Here is a 14,103-nt window from a genome sequence, read left to right as displayed (position 1 = left end):
TAATCAAAGGACACTTTAACACCATCATTATTGCAAGAGACGTGTTCGTTTAATACAGTTATACATATGTAGGATTCTAAACAGACGTGCAAATAACTAACAGCAGTTTGAATGAGTTATAAATTTCATGAGTCTGACATCAGAAAGATATGTAAATGAATTTAATTGTGAGATTCCTTCTTCCTCATTTCATCCTTGAGAAATCATGGAATTGTGATGGTCATATTTACTGTGTGAACTGATAATATTTATGTTTCGTATGCCGGCATTACTTCGTCATCCACTCCAAATTACCATTCCTGGTGGTGTTGTCTAGGTACGTGTGTGTATAAGAATCAGTACTACCAAGAGCAACAGACCTGGTACGACGGCTGTGACAAGATCTGCCGCTGTGAGAGTGGCGACACAGGAGATATACGATGCCAGGAGAGGTGAGTGACCAAACATACTCACGCAAATGTAACAGTTTCCGTCTAAGAGATATAATGGATCTGGCAGAAATAAATAGGACTGACAATGACTGACAATAGGAGTTTCTCATCACAAAACTGTTAAAGAAATGCTGCAGGTACACAAAATTACAATACATATAGAACCTTGGTGGTATTAAAATCTTAAACTATTTCTGTATAGAAACACGGAGTGTTATTGCTTTTAAAACATAATATTTTCAGTTTTTACCCATCCTAATTCAAGAGAATATTAACCCTTGATGAATAGCCCCAGTACTAATCACCATCACTCGCCTTTGCCAGATGTGCCCGATACACCAGTATCGCTCCCAACTGCATGCTGATGCCTGATCCCAAAGATCCTTCCTGTTGTGAAGCTCCCAGCTGTCCACTAGTTAATCCCGGAGCAACTCCTACTCCCGGTTACATCCACCTCACTGGGAAACCTGGCGTGGTCAGTGGCAATGGGCCAGTGAAGCCAGTGACTCCAGGGCCTACCGTCTACCCATACTTTACAGCTGGGCCTACTCCTTCACCCAACCCCAGCGCCACGCCTTCCCCCAAGGCTGGTCAGTTCTCCCTTTGATCTCTTACCAAAACGTTTCACTGTAATATGTTTTTGTTCCTGTAAAATTTTGTAGAGTGGAAAATGTTAACAGACAGTTGTGTGTACTAGTTCCTCCCATTGTTGTTTGTGTGGTGGAGATTGTATGTAATGGCATTGCCCTGTACCACCAGGCTGCATGTACAAGGGCCAGGTGCACAAGCAGGGTGAGAAGTGGGATGATGGCTGTGACTACACTTGTGAGTGTTTGGACGACCACACGGGACAGTATCTTTGCTCAGAGAAGTACGTTTATTAGAAACTTTCAAAATACGCATTTTATGATGCAAAATGTTTTTATTGGTAAAGTTTGCAGATTAACTAGTTCCTGTTTTTCTGCCAGGATCATGGAAATATGATGAAGGTTTTTTTATGTTACTTTTGTGTGTGTGTGTGTGTGTGTGTGTGTGTGTGTGTGTGTGTGTGTTTTGTTGTTTTTTGTTTTTTGAAAGTCACATTGAAAAGATTTCGTAAATAGGAGCTGTGCATACGTCACATTCTATTTTATAGTTTCAATCAAAGTCAGTTCAATGCCTTTAGATCAACGTAGCTGTTCAGTACAGGTGTGAATTGTTTCTGTTCCTCCAGGTGCCTGCGCGTGCCAAACCTACCACCTCGCTGTGTGCTGCTGCCGGAACCCAACAACAAATGTTGCAAAACTCCTTACTGTGACTTCCTTAACCCAACCCCATTCCCTCACGGTATCCCCACGCCCAACCCTGCCCTGAACCCAACACTGGCACCGGGCCAGACCACGCCAGCCACACCCGGGGTTGGAACCACTCCAGTCAGTGCCAACCATAACAACTATGTAAACACTGGTGAGATCAATACAGGTGTTATGGTTGTCAAGGCTGCTGTGCCAGTCAGACTATCCTAAAATAAACAAAGTCACACAAGTCACACGTGTATCAGCTAGATAAGGGAACCTGAGTGTAACTGTTTGATCCCACCAGTATAGGCTAGATACAAGATAATGGAAATTGAGTGTAACTATTTGACTCCACTTGTATCGGCTAGATACTGGATAAAGGAAGCTCAACGTAATTGTTTCACCCCACCTGTATCGGCTAGATATTGGATTAGGGAAGCTGAGTGTAACTATTTGACCCCACCTGTATTGGCTAGATACTAGATACTGTTGTATGTCACTGTGATAGGTTTCTGCGTGTACAAGGGCAGCTTCTACCGCCAGGATGAGCGCTGGACTGACGGATGTGACAAGTCATGCGTGTGTGACGACGCTGCTAATCAGAGATACACGTGCAGAGAAAGGTTGGATTAATGGATATCTCATATAGCATTTGATTTCAACTCTTTGATTTCTGAAAGAATATTATTCAATATTTTGTTTTCATAAACGAATCAGTGTGAATGTGAACTTTTGTCACAGGTGTAAATCATTTGGAAGTGTACCTGCTGGCTGTGTCATGAAGACTAACCCTACTGACTCCTGCTGCCTTGTGCCCGACTGCACCAAGTTACCTCTCATCCCCATTTCTGTAACACCCGGGACAGGGGTAGGTCCCTCCGGCTCCAACAGTCCGGCCCATACCACAATAGGCAGTGGCACCGGTATTGGAATCACACCCAACACCGGGACAGGACCTAGTGGTTCCAATGCACCAAATGTATCTCCAGGGTATGGACCAGGCGTCACTGGTTACGTTGTACCCACAGGCGTCCCTGGTACTTTCTCTGGTACCAGCGGCAATGGGCCTAACAACCCCAACCCACAATACGGCAGTATGATATCTGGCTCTGGGGGTACGTAGTCAAACTGACACAATTATTACTAACAATGGTGCTAAATGTAATACAATTTTTAGTAAAACATTTATTATCATATGAAACATTGTGGGTTTTGCCAATACATTTCAATACTGACAAGAAATTATATGATATTAAACACTAAAATCCTGCGTTCTACATGTTGATGAAGACCACGTTGTGCCTGTGTTGCTGAGACAGTGGTGATTTCGTGACGATATGTCTATTTGTGTGCAGGTGTGTGTGTGTACAAGGGCGTCACCTACAAGCAGAACCAGGCTTGGAATGATGGCTGTAACTACAAGTGTGAATGCGTCGACGCTGTCCGAGGAAATTACAGATGTACAGACAGGTTATTTGCTTATATTTTACCAGTTGTGTCACACTTTCCTTTCAAAGATAATCACTGTAACATTTAATCAGATATCTCGAACAACATAATGCATCATGTTATTTTCAAAGAATTTGTTGTTGCGGGAGTAATAATCACGAATATTCCTACGTTTTGTAGGAGGTCTCGCACAAATAATTTCAAGTTGTTTGTAGAGGATGGTCCCCGTGTCGTTGCTACTGCTACTGTTGCTGATGTTGCTGTTGTGATGGTTGGTATGGGTCTAGAAAGGGCACAGTAAAATGAAACTGTCTTAAATGTAAAGTTTATATTGCCTTGACCTCGCTATCCAACACATGTGAAAACTTGAATCATCAGTTTGGACATGTGTTGTATCTGAAAGCGGATTTAACTAGCGGAGTTATGTTTCGAGTATGCTAACATAACTTATATACCCGAACATGCATGTTGATCTGACTGATGTGCCTATATTGTGCGGTGCTTGCAGGTGTCCTCAGTATTTTTTCCTGCCGCCACAGTGTAGCTATGTAACGGATTCTCGAGACTCGTGCTGCAAGGAGGCACGCTGTAACCCTTCAGCATTCCTCACCCCAAGTCCCGGCACATTTGTCACCCCCACCCCGGCTCCAAGCGCCAGCGTCACCAAAGTTACCCCTACAAATGGTGGAGGATTTGCTGGCAGTGGTTTGCCACCGAGCCCGAGCCCGTCGTTCGGTACCCACACGGGCGGTGTCTCAGTTCATACACTCACCCCACACAGCGGCGTTGGGATCGGTGGCAGTGGAACGCCGCCAGTCAAACACACCACATACGACATCTTGACAGGAACCAGACCACCAAGTAAGTGCCCCCATCATGTATTTAAAAACATCTGCATACATTATCATCTGGCAAGTCTGTATGTTTCTACATATAACATTAAAACCTTTATATTTCTACATATTATTGTTTCAATGTACAAATCTATATTGTATTCTTAACAACCTTAGTTCAAATCAGACGCACTTGATTTTTTGTATATGACGGCTCAGATACAGGTCATTTTTGCTGTCTGTATATCTGTACACAGAGAGACTGGCCAATCAGATTACATAATCTGACATACGATCTGATTGGCTGGAACAAAGATACTTGCTTCAGCTATGACAGAGAGGGACAACAGTTAGCTTGGAAGCTGTCTTGTCAAGACTGACATAAAATACCTTACTTGTAACTGTATTACAGAAGAAGCATACACATGTTTAAATATTATTTGTATATTGCATATGTATTCTCCTTAGAGAGAAACCTGGTTAGATAATGCAGCCAACAAAGGGGTTAGTACAGTCTGTGTGGTTACCAACAGGGCTACAATATTCATAGCGGCAGTTCTTGATGTGTGTCTTGCCTGTAGCACCGTTCTTTGTGTTGTCATATTGCTTCCTATTGTTTCTATCACGTTATAAGAACATGTACTGGCTGTGACGGCCACAAAAATCAGTAAGTGGTGATTGTGTTCCCAGACACGTGTGTGTCCCAGGACGGCACACTGCACACCAAGGGCCAGACCTGGGCCAACGGCTGTAAGGAGACGTGCACCTGTGAGGACTCGGTCACTAACGACATCAGGTGTAACCAAAGGTAACATCATTCTCTTGTGTATTGTATATGTGAAGTAAAACAGGCAGGGTGGGGGTTCGTGGGTATGTTGATATCTTGAATGAAGCACTGCATTTCAGACATGCAGTCGCTGTACAGTGAAACTTTACGTGGCATTTGTGTGTTGGTGTCACTAGTTTTAACTTGTAGCGGCTGATGTACGTGTACACAGCTAGTATGCACCATTCCATTAGCTATATCTGTATTGTGTCCATCAGTTTTGTCGCTGGCGCTCAGAGTCCTATAGTAACAATAGTTTGGCCACAATTCTCGGCAACGGATCAAGCGAAATGCTGTTGATATTTATTTTGCCAGTAACTATATTCACAAAGTTACAATTCCAGTTCGGGGTAAGAGAATTTTGTGCATTGAGAGAATCTGTGGATAAAACGTGTTCCCAGAGTCCAGTGGATTTCTAATATAGAATGCCGCGGTATTTCTAGAATGGACTTTTTTGTGGTTCCATACCTTGATCCGATTTTTATGTTCCAAATTTCTGTTTGCAACTAGAAGCTAATATGGTGGTGATTTCACGTCTCCAAGACGGAGACATCTTCTGGAATGCCCTGTAAATGTGTGTTGCAGGTGTCCGGGTATTGCCGCCATCCCGTCTTTCTGCCAGATGGTGCCTGACCCCCAGGACTCCTGTTGTAAGAAGCCTTCATGTAATTACCAGGGTACACCTCTCACTCCGATGATTGGTAACAAACAACCCACCACCTCACCAACACTCAGTCCGACAATTACAAATGTTCTGCCTATAGGCACTCACAGTGTGTTCTCTGGCACTGGGCACCCACCAGGAACAGTTTACTCGACGTCGATGGGAGGAAGAGGTAACCCCCCACTCAGATGCCATTACTATGCGACTGAATAAGACCAGTAGGACTATGTTCAGCCTTTGCTAGTTCAATTTACATAATGCATTCAGGGATTAGGGTATCCCATATTACCAATTAGGGAGAGAAGTATGGCGATACTGATTGTTTAACATGTAACAGAAACATACAAATGTACCTCCACGTCTAACCAGTTATGATTGATTGACATACCACGTTGTTCCTGTAGATGTGTGCGTGTACAAAGGTGTCATGCATCGTCCCGGCGAATCTTGGGATGATGGCTGCAAGTTTACATGTACTTGTCAGATCAATGGAAATGGCCTCTACACGTGCAGTGACAAGTAAGGAAACAAAATGTGCTTCATTTGTGTGACATAACATACATTAGTTTATTACTCGCCAATTAAAATTCGTGCTAGACAGTTGGTAGTGGTCTGTTGACTTACAGGCAGATTACACTGGTAAGGACTGGTAAGGTCACAGTCGCATATCGATTAAAAGCAAAGACGATCTTACCTATATTGAAAATAAGTGAAATTATAAATAATGGCTAGGACAAGAACTTGATGTTTCCAAATACCTTTCACTTATTCCAGGTGCCCGACGTACCCCCCACTGCCCTCGTACTGCAACTTTGTCCCTGTTGTTGGCCAGTGCTGCCCCAGTCTTCACTGTGACGTCCCCAATGTAGGACAGTACCACCCTGTGCCTCAGCTGAATCCCAGCCTCACACCAACTCTCAGCCCTGGCCAGACTCCCACCATGCAACCAACAACCAGTCCTCAACTTATCGTTGGTCCTGGTCAAGGAAACGTGTTTGGAGGAAGTGGTCAGCCCGGACATGGCTCCCCACTACCCTCCAACCCCGCCATTGTCGGAGGGATTACAGGTGAGCTATTTGTGGGTCGTAAATTCCTAATTTAACAATAACATGGCTACAATACTACTTGCCGGCACATGAAGACTTCTTCCAAGTGGCCTGGTGTTTGCCTTAACATGTTGCAAAGCGAGCACAGCCATAAGACACACTTTCCTGCACCTTCTGTGTGTGTCCTTATATATTTCCGCATGATTCAATGAACGTCTCATAAGACAGGGAATTTGGAATATGTATTAAAGTAAAGAATTTACATTGCTAATTCATGTGTTTCCCGTGTTTCAGACAAGTGTGTCTACAAAGGCAAGATGTACAACCAGGGAGAAAAGTGGGATGACGGCTGTCAGTACTCGTGTACCTGCATTGAATCTATGTCCGGATTCTACAAGTGTCTGCCTAGGTAAGGTCGAATTCCTGCAGAGCCAATACGTTGGTTGTGGTGTTTTGTTGTTGAACATTATATTATGCAACATTCGCCCATCGTCAGATCGCCTCCTGAATCTGACTTACATGCTGATCTTTTGTCATTAAATATGCTTTCTCTGTATTCCCTAGATGTCCGACATACTCCAAGGACATGCTGCCAAGTGGCTGTTACGTGACTCAAGCTGTGGGACAGTGCTGTGAAACCCCCGTGTGCTCCAAGCCTGATGGTTCAACAGTTAACCCACTGTTACAACCCAATGTGTACCCGGTTTATGGCTCATTCACTGGCGGCTTCACTGGATTCCGTCCTGGCTACACCCCCGGCGTCGCAAAGACATACGGAGGCCGCATAGGTATGTATACGTGTCTACTTGTGTTGAGTGTGTTAGTTGTCTGGATAATGTGGACCGTGTTCCAACTGTTTGCACTTGTGTTCCAGATGCCTGTCTGTACAAGGGTAGTCTCTACAGTTTAGGACAGAGATGGACAGATGCATGTGACTATGACTGTGAATGTATCGACACCTCAGTCGGACAATACAGATGTACACCCAAGTAAAGTTCCTTCGGATAATTTCATACTCAGAAAGAACCATTTCTGTATCTGAAATGATATCAGAGTACACAAATGTTTTAGAACGTAACGGTCATTTAGAATAATAATCCGAAAATGTAATGGAAGAGCGTTTTTGTCGTCTTCCAGCAATTGGGTGCCTGACACATGTACCATTCTCCTACATATGTACCTGCAGGTGCCCGACCTACACCAAACTGCCTCCAATGTGTAAGAGTGTCAGTGTGACTGGCCAGTGCTGCCCTCAGGTATCCTGTGATTCACAGAACACCGTCCCTACGCCTTCAGTGACCCCTCCCAGCGGCGTTACCGGTCCTTGTGTTGATGTGTTGACCAACTGTGATCTGTATGATGACTCGTCCTGTAAGGCTCCCTATCTAGACTGGGCCAAGAAGAACTGTGCTCGACGCTGTGGAATATGTTGTATGTAAATCCGGGTGCAATCCTCTGTATAAATAAGAGCTTCACCTACACTAAATATCTTCCTCAGACAAGGTGGCAATAAGGTATAATGTAAGCAACCACCGTAAACACGAACAAGTGGCTGAAATATAGTCAGTGGTGTCATTCATTAGTTATAATGGTGACGTTAGCGCAACTGTTACCTACCCAGATACACCGACCCCCAGCACTGGCTGTGAGGACAAACTGGACAACTGTGCCAGCTACGGCAAGTCTTCATGTGCCGGCAAGTACCAACAGTGGGCAAAGGTCAACTGCCAGAAATACTGTGACCTCTGTCGTAAGTAGTAATATCTTTTGAAATAACTTCGCTTACATGACGCTCCAGTTTGCAGCTAGTGTTAACTATATAACGTTTAAATATTGAAAAGGATGTTTGTAAAGCTGTATGTTGATCTACTGTTACTAGTAATAACCTTTTGTCATGGTATTTGTAACACACCTAAAGCTTGAGTTAACACGTGGTGGGCGTACGTGCAGGATAAAACATGCCAGAAGGTTTTTATGAGATTTAAAATCCCGTAACCCGGGGGATAAACATGAGGGGAGATAATCCCGAGTGTTTATCCCAGGAGTAATGGTTTTAAATCTTAAAAAAAAAAAAAAAAAACATAAAAAAAACAACCGAGAGCGAATGTTTTATCAAGCTTACAAACCGACCGAAGGTATACTTTAGATATAGTTTTAATATTTGGTATTTACTGTTGAAATCAACTGGCAGCAGACACCTTGTGATGCACGCGCAATACACGTGCTCTGTGCAATACACGCGCTACGGATGCGTCTTGTGAGGATACACGATTCATGCAGACAAACAGTCTCAATTTCCACAGCGATCCACCCTATGCTAGTGGATAAATCCGCCAAGATTATATGCGAAGGGTTACAGTGCGGAAACCTGGTATCAACACTGTATGTTGCAATTTATCGATACTGTGATATTTTACGATCGCATTCAATAATAGCAAGTCAGAGTTCTATCAATCTTCCAAAAATGTAATAAGAAGGGAGGTTCATGTTATAATCCACGGGACTGTGGAATGATCCTAGGGGTGATGCAGTCCCATGGGATTTATGACGTTTAATTTGATAGTCAGTATAGTGGCGTAACGTCACTGGGGGTTTGTAATCTCAGTCTCAGGCTGAGACTGTCCACCAAATGTTTTTCATGAACAGCTTATATCATAGTTAAAAGGATATATTGAGTGAGTCAGTGACGTTACTCTTTGTCTTGTTCCTGTAGCTGTGGGAGGATCTGACATATTATTGTTAAATATCATATCATACTGGTTATATCAACATGACAACAAGAGTTTTGTTTGGTGTGTTCAGCTGGCGTCACGTCCACGCCCCCGGCGGGCTGCGCAGATAAACTGAACAACTGCAATGCCTACAGCAGCTATTCGTGCTCGGGTCAATATGAGCAATGGGCCAGGGTCAACTGTGCTTCAACCTGTGGATATTGCCGTAAGATTTATCACCAAATTCACCAATCCAAAGCAGACAATTATACTACAAATACTGGAACATATTGTCAATGAATCTCTATGCTGAATAAAGATTGTTATTTTTATGCCCCACTCTACTTTGAAGGGTTGCGGCATTTTAGTGTTAGTATCGCAATAGTTGCAAACATACTATGATTTTGTGAATAGCAAAATAGTTAAACACTCTTCTATGTTCATTTTAAGTATGTGCAAATCATTAACTCGTTCACTCTAAAGCCTTTACAAAATCATAAGAACTATTTTCAGCAATCAAAGATAAAGTGTATGTTCATGCTGTACAGTCGTTTCTCCTTCCACAGCCACTGGCACTGGTGTTCAGCAGGGACATGGTGGCGGAATCGGTGTACCTGCTACAGGCTGGACAATATTGATGAAGGGTGTCGCGGGGGTACCTGGCGACCTCTATCAGCTATGGGCGTCCCCCAACACCGCCAGCGCCAACGTTCCCTCAGCGCAGTATTTGACCAGCACCTACCCACATTCATACAAGCCGGATTTGTCCAACCACTGGAACGACTGTAACTTTGATAATGTAGGTGTTATGTGTAGACAACATCACGACTTAATGTGATCGTAGTGCAGACGTATCTGTTGTACATGATAGTTCTCGTTCACTGTTGAATAACAGTGCCGGGAGATACCAGATGTAAAGTAGGAAAGCATTATCTCACATTGTTCGCCCCAGTAATTGTATGCCTGTATTGCACATATAGATCTGCAGATATGTAGCCGCTAGGTTGAAGGGTGGTGTGACAGTGATCCTTTATTTCACATGTAAACATATACACAGTTTCCTTAAAACAACTTCGCCATTCACCTATTTTTTGTAATTAATGAAATGAATTGTAGCTACCCTGTGTATACTCCAGGTAAAGGTTGGTATCTTCAACAACGGGGTGGAGAAGGCAAGTATTGTGTTCGATGCTCACGGAGCAGACAAGATGAGCTGGTTTGACCCTAGCAGAATCATCTCCTCCACATGGACTGACATCAAGACTGCGCCCAAGAGCATCTTCTCCATGATGGGGTAAGTCAGTCAGTCAGTCGGTAGTGGTGTCTAGATAATAGTAACACTGGGGTCTTCTATGGCTAGTCCATGTCTGCCATTTCGACCCTGTATCATAATTCACCATTACCACCTTGTGTTACTATTATAGCCCCATTGCTGCTAATGGTGTTAAGTCACTTCTGTGATATTCATGGCATTCTTGCGTCTTGATCCAACATCAACATCAAATATGTTTATAAGCCTCGTGTAGAGGGGAAGATCACTTTTTACGGCATAGTTGAACCGTTTTGGCTTGTAAATCGTTCAGTGACTTGCAAGTCTTGGTCCAGTAGGAACTGTTACCGTAAGTCCTTATTGTGTTTATTTAGGCTTGTTTAACACATGTGTCCCAGTTTAAAAACAAATAAATGAATGGAAACATTTTAGAGACCCAATCACGGGACGGGAGTTTTATACCAGCGGTCAGTCCGGCTCTTCGTGTGATGCTTCTGGGTGGATGATGATCTCCACAAGACCAGGATGCAGCTATGAAACATCTGGGACAAAGCCAGCATTCTACTATGTACCAGGAACAACCCAAGCCAAGTTCAGCCAGAGTAAGAGATTTATAGTGGTAACATGGTAAACTTGTCCTCAGTACTTTTCGTTACACTCCACTACAGAGTCTAAAAAAACCTAGTAGGAGGTCGCGTCAGGCAACTTTGTGCGACCTATGACGCGAGAATGCCGAACGGATTTAACCAATCAGACAAGGGCTACTGTTCAGGGATTTGTGGGACTTTTAAAACATCGCTAGTCACTGACACTGATCCCTAAATCCGGAAATCCGCATAAATCACAGGTATTTGGCCTGCAGTATATGTGCTTAGGGCTTTTTGATGGCATGGTTACCATTAGCTAACTAACAAGCAGACTGACATCCTTGAATATTGACAAAAACTCAACGGTTTACTCACTGTCGACAGTAAATGTAGCGTGTTTCATGTGCATTATCCGGTGGCTATCGTATGGAAAATAGCATTCGGAATCGTTCGGGTACAAACTTTTGGGAAGCAAAATTTCAAAAGGTTTTTACGAATGTCCACTTTCGCGATTTGGTAAGCTGTGTTGTGATTGGTCAATGTCAAAGGTTACCTGACGCGACCTCCTACTAGGTTATGCTAGACTCAGTAGTGGAGTGTAACGAAAAGTACTGAGATTAAGTTTACTTAAACCGTAACATAGAATATAAGGTGAGACATGCAGACAACAACGTTACTGCTGTGTAATCTGGCATAACCACCTTCAGGGTTGAACTGTAATACTGGCGGCCAGCCATGATGTTACAATGACGATGACACATTGACTTATTGACTTTCAGCTCAGTTAGGATCCGGAGATGTGTTTGCCATCCTGGCTCAAGGAGGACCGTGTAAGTACTTACCTGTTTTACATATCTTGAAACAACTATTGTGTCATAGTGCGCGTTTAAATGAACTAGGTTTGAATGTCTTACTCCTAACCTGGCGGTTCATCTTTCATTCAGGTATTGGTGGTACCAAGCCTCCAGTCACAGGTTATACACAGAGCAGTAAGTACCATTAACTCTGAATGTTCTTCCCACTATGAGACATTTTTAACTGTGTGTGAACGTTCGCCGCGACGACTACACCCTGCACCTGTTTGTTGTGTCTCCCCAGGTCAGTTCTGTGTTTACAAGAACGCCATTTACAAGCAGGGCGACAGGTGGCTGGACGGGTGCAATTACAACTGTACCTGCACAGATGCAACCAAAGGAGTCTATACGTGCATAGATCTGTGAGTTGAAACTATAAATTTATATGTTGAAGGTCTGTGTATAAGGTGGCTTGTTTAGCAAAGAAACATGAGTTGAAAGTGACTTTGATAGGAAATATGAGTGATAAGGTTGAACTGCACTATAGAATATAGTGAGTGACTAGGGCGTAACAAACGAAAGCGTTAACATCTAGGCGAACCCACCATCCTAACAAAAATAGGTAAAAAGTATAGCATAACATTGTATATAACAAATAGCATTATGGGAAAACGGTTGGTTCGTTTCGTAAAACAGGAAAAGAAGTAGGTAACCAGTTAATGTCTAAATTGTCAAGGAATGTAATGAAGACGTTAATCGGGGTGTACAAATGCCCTGTTAACAAGGAAGCCGTTAATGTGTCATGTAACATGTCATATGTGTGCAGGTGCCCTGTTTACAAGGATGCCGTTAATGTGTCATGTAACATGTCATGTGTATGCAGGTGCCCTGTTTACAAGGAAGCCGTTAATGTGTCATGTGACATGTCATGTGTATGCAGATGTCCTGTTTACAAGGAAGCCGTTAATTTATCATGTGACATGTCATGTGTGTGCAGGTGCCCCGTTTACCAGGACCTCCCGACAGGTTGCAAGATGGTCAAGAAACCCGGCGAGTGCTGTGCCAAGCCCAACTGTACCAGCGCAGGAGGGGGTAAACAGCTGACTCTTCACGTTTGGAAAGAATAACTTAATACTATTTAATCATTTGACTTAAAATTAGGTTGTTTTTTAGCTGATCTCGGTAGATCCAGAGCAACGCGTTTGTGGGTAACATACTAACAGGTTGTATATCAATATTATATATTAGCATATATAGTGCGTATTTCAGTGTTTGAATCCGATGCACATGCATTTTGCACATACACGTACCGGTATATAGATATCTGTGAATGTGCATATGTTATGCACATGTCTGATTCGATGACTTGGCTTCTTAACCCGACTCTGTGGGATGCTGTATTGTTTACAAGCGACTATGTTTTGTTACAGGCTGCTGTAATATATTCTACTGGCTAGCGTGAATTACAGGCAACCAATGTTTTGATATAACTTGACATAACTAGAGTGTAGCTAATGCTGGTAAAGAACCAGAAACCAACTAGGTAGATTTACAAATTTGGGACATAAAACCTGATTACTTTGGGCGTACATAAATGTACATTTAATAGTGTTTCCCTTTGCCATATAGCCTCGTGCCTGTACAAAGGAAATTACTACACCCAAGGCCAAACCTGGGAGGACGGCTGTGACTTCAAGTGTAGGTGTGTGGACGCTAGCAAGGGCTACTACCAGTGTGATCTCAAGTAAGTCTGCCACCCATCTGCCACATGAATACATCATTATGAACCCAGTTAGTAATACCTAACTTTTCTTTAGGCGAAGGTACTGTCGGTATTAATGTGTATTCAGTCTAATGTGGAGTCAATGTTGTTATCATATTGCGATCTACCTGTACGTAGGTGTAATGTTAAACCAGTGCTGTTATCATATCGCGATCTGTCTGTACGAAGGGGTAATGTGGAGCTCGTGTTGTTATCATATTGCGATCTACCTGTACCTAGGTGTGATGCTGAACCAGTGTTGTTATCATATTGCGATCTGTCTGTACGAAGGGGTAATGTGGAGCTCATGTTGTTATCATATTGCGATCTACCTGTACGTAGGTGTGATGCTGAACCAGTGTTGTTATCATATTGCGATCTGTCTGTACGAAGGGGTAATATGGAGCTCATGCTGTTATCATATTGCGATCTACCTGTACCTAGGTGTGATGC

At 43.2% G+C, this 14,103-nt stretch overlaps 1 protein-coding gene across 1 annotated transcript in view; it reads left to right on the top strand.

Moving 5' to 3' along the window:
- Positions 1–14,103, top strand: part of LOC137257629 (uncharacterized) — a 53,425-nt gene that overhangs the window by 38,732 nt on the left and 590 nt on the right. The window contains exons 55-80 of the mRNA XM_067794959.1: positions 317–431; positions 756–1,021; positions 1,191–1,302; positions 1,645–1,877; positions 2,217–2,331; positions 2,450–2,823; positions 3,064–3,178; positions 3,666–4,018; positions 4,681–4,798; positions 5,402–5,652; positions 5,885–5,999; positions 6,255–6,547; positions 6,821–6,935; positions 7,091–7,314; positions 7,401–7,515; positions 7,713–7,957; positions 8,148–8,276; positions 9,329–9,463; positions 9,804–10,036; positions 10,374–10,531; positions 10,940–11,109; positions 11,874–11,924; positions 12,039–12,083; positions 12,193–12,310; positions 12,886–12,980; positions 13,518–13,632. Of these exons, the coding sequence (XP_067651060.1) occupies positions 317–431; positions 756–1,021; positions 1,191–1,302; positions 1,645–1,877; positions 2,217–2,331; positions 2,450–2,823; positions 3,064–3,178; positions 3,666–4,018; positions 4,681–4,798; positions 5,402–5,652; positions 5,885–5,999; positions 6,255–6,547; positions 6,821–6,935; positions 7,091–7,314; positions 7,401–7,515; positions 7,713–7,957; positions 8,148–8,276; positions 9,329–9,463; positions 9,804–10,036; positions 10,374–10,531; positions 10,940–11,109; positions 11,874–11,924; positions 12,039–12,083; positions 12,193–12,310; positions 12,886–12,980; positions 13,518–13,632 (4,408 nt within the window). The remainder of the gene's footprint in view (positions 1–316; positions 432–755; positions 1,022–1,190; positions 1,303–1,644; positions 1,878–2,216; positions 2,332–2,449; positions 2,824–3,063; positions 3,179–3,665; positions 4,019–4,680; positions 4,799–5,401; positions 5,653–5,884; positions 6,000–6,254; positions 6,548–6,820; positions 6,936–7,090; positions 7,315–7,400; positions 7,516–7,712; positions 7,958–8,147; positions 8,277–9,328; positions 9,464–9,803; positions 10,037–10,373; positions 10,532–10,939; positions 11,110–11,873; positions 11,925–12,038; positions 12,084–12,192; positions 12,311–12,885; positions 12,981–13,517; positions 13,633–14,103) is intronic.

This window comes from Haliotis asinina, chromosome 12, assembly GCF_037392515.1.
Source record: "Haliotis asinina isolate JCU_RB_2024 chromosome 12, JCU_Hal_asi_v2, whole genome shotgun sequence".
Lineage (NCBI taxonomy): Eukaryota > Metazoa > Mollusca > Gastropoda > Lepetellida > Haliotidae > Haliotis > Haliotis asinina.
Note: the sequence above shows the minus strand (reverse complement) of the source record. Positions and strands in the feature narration are given on the sequence as shown.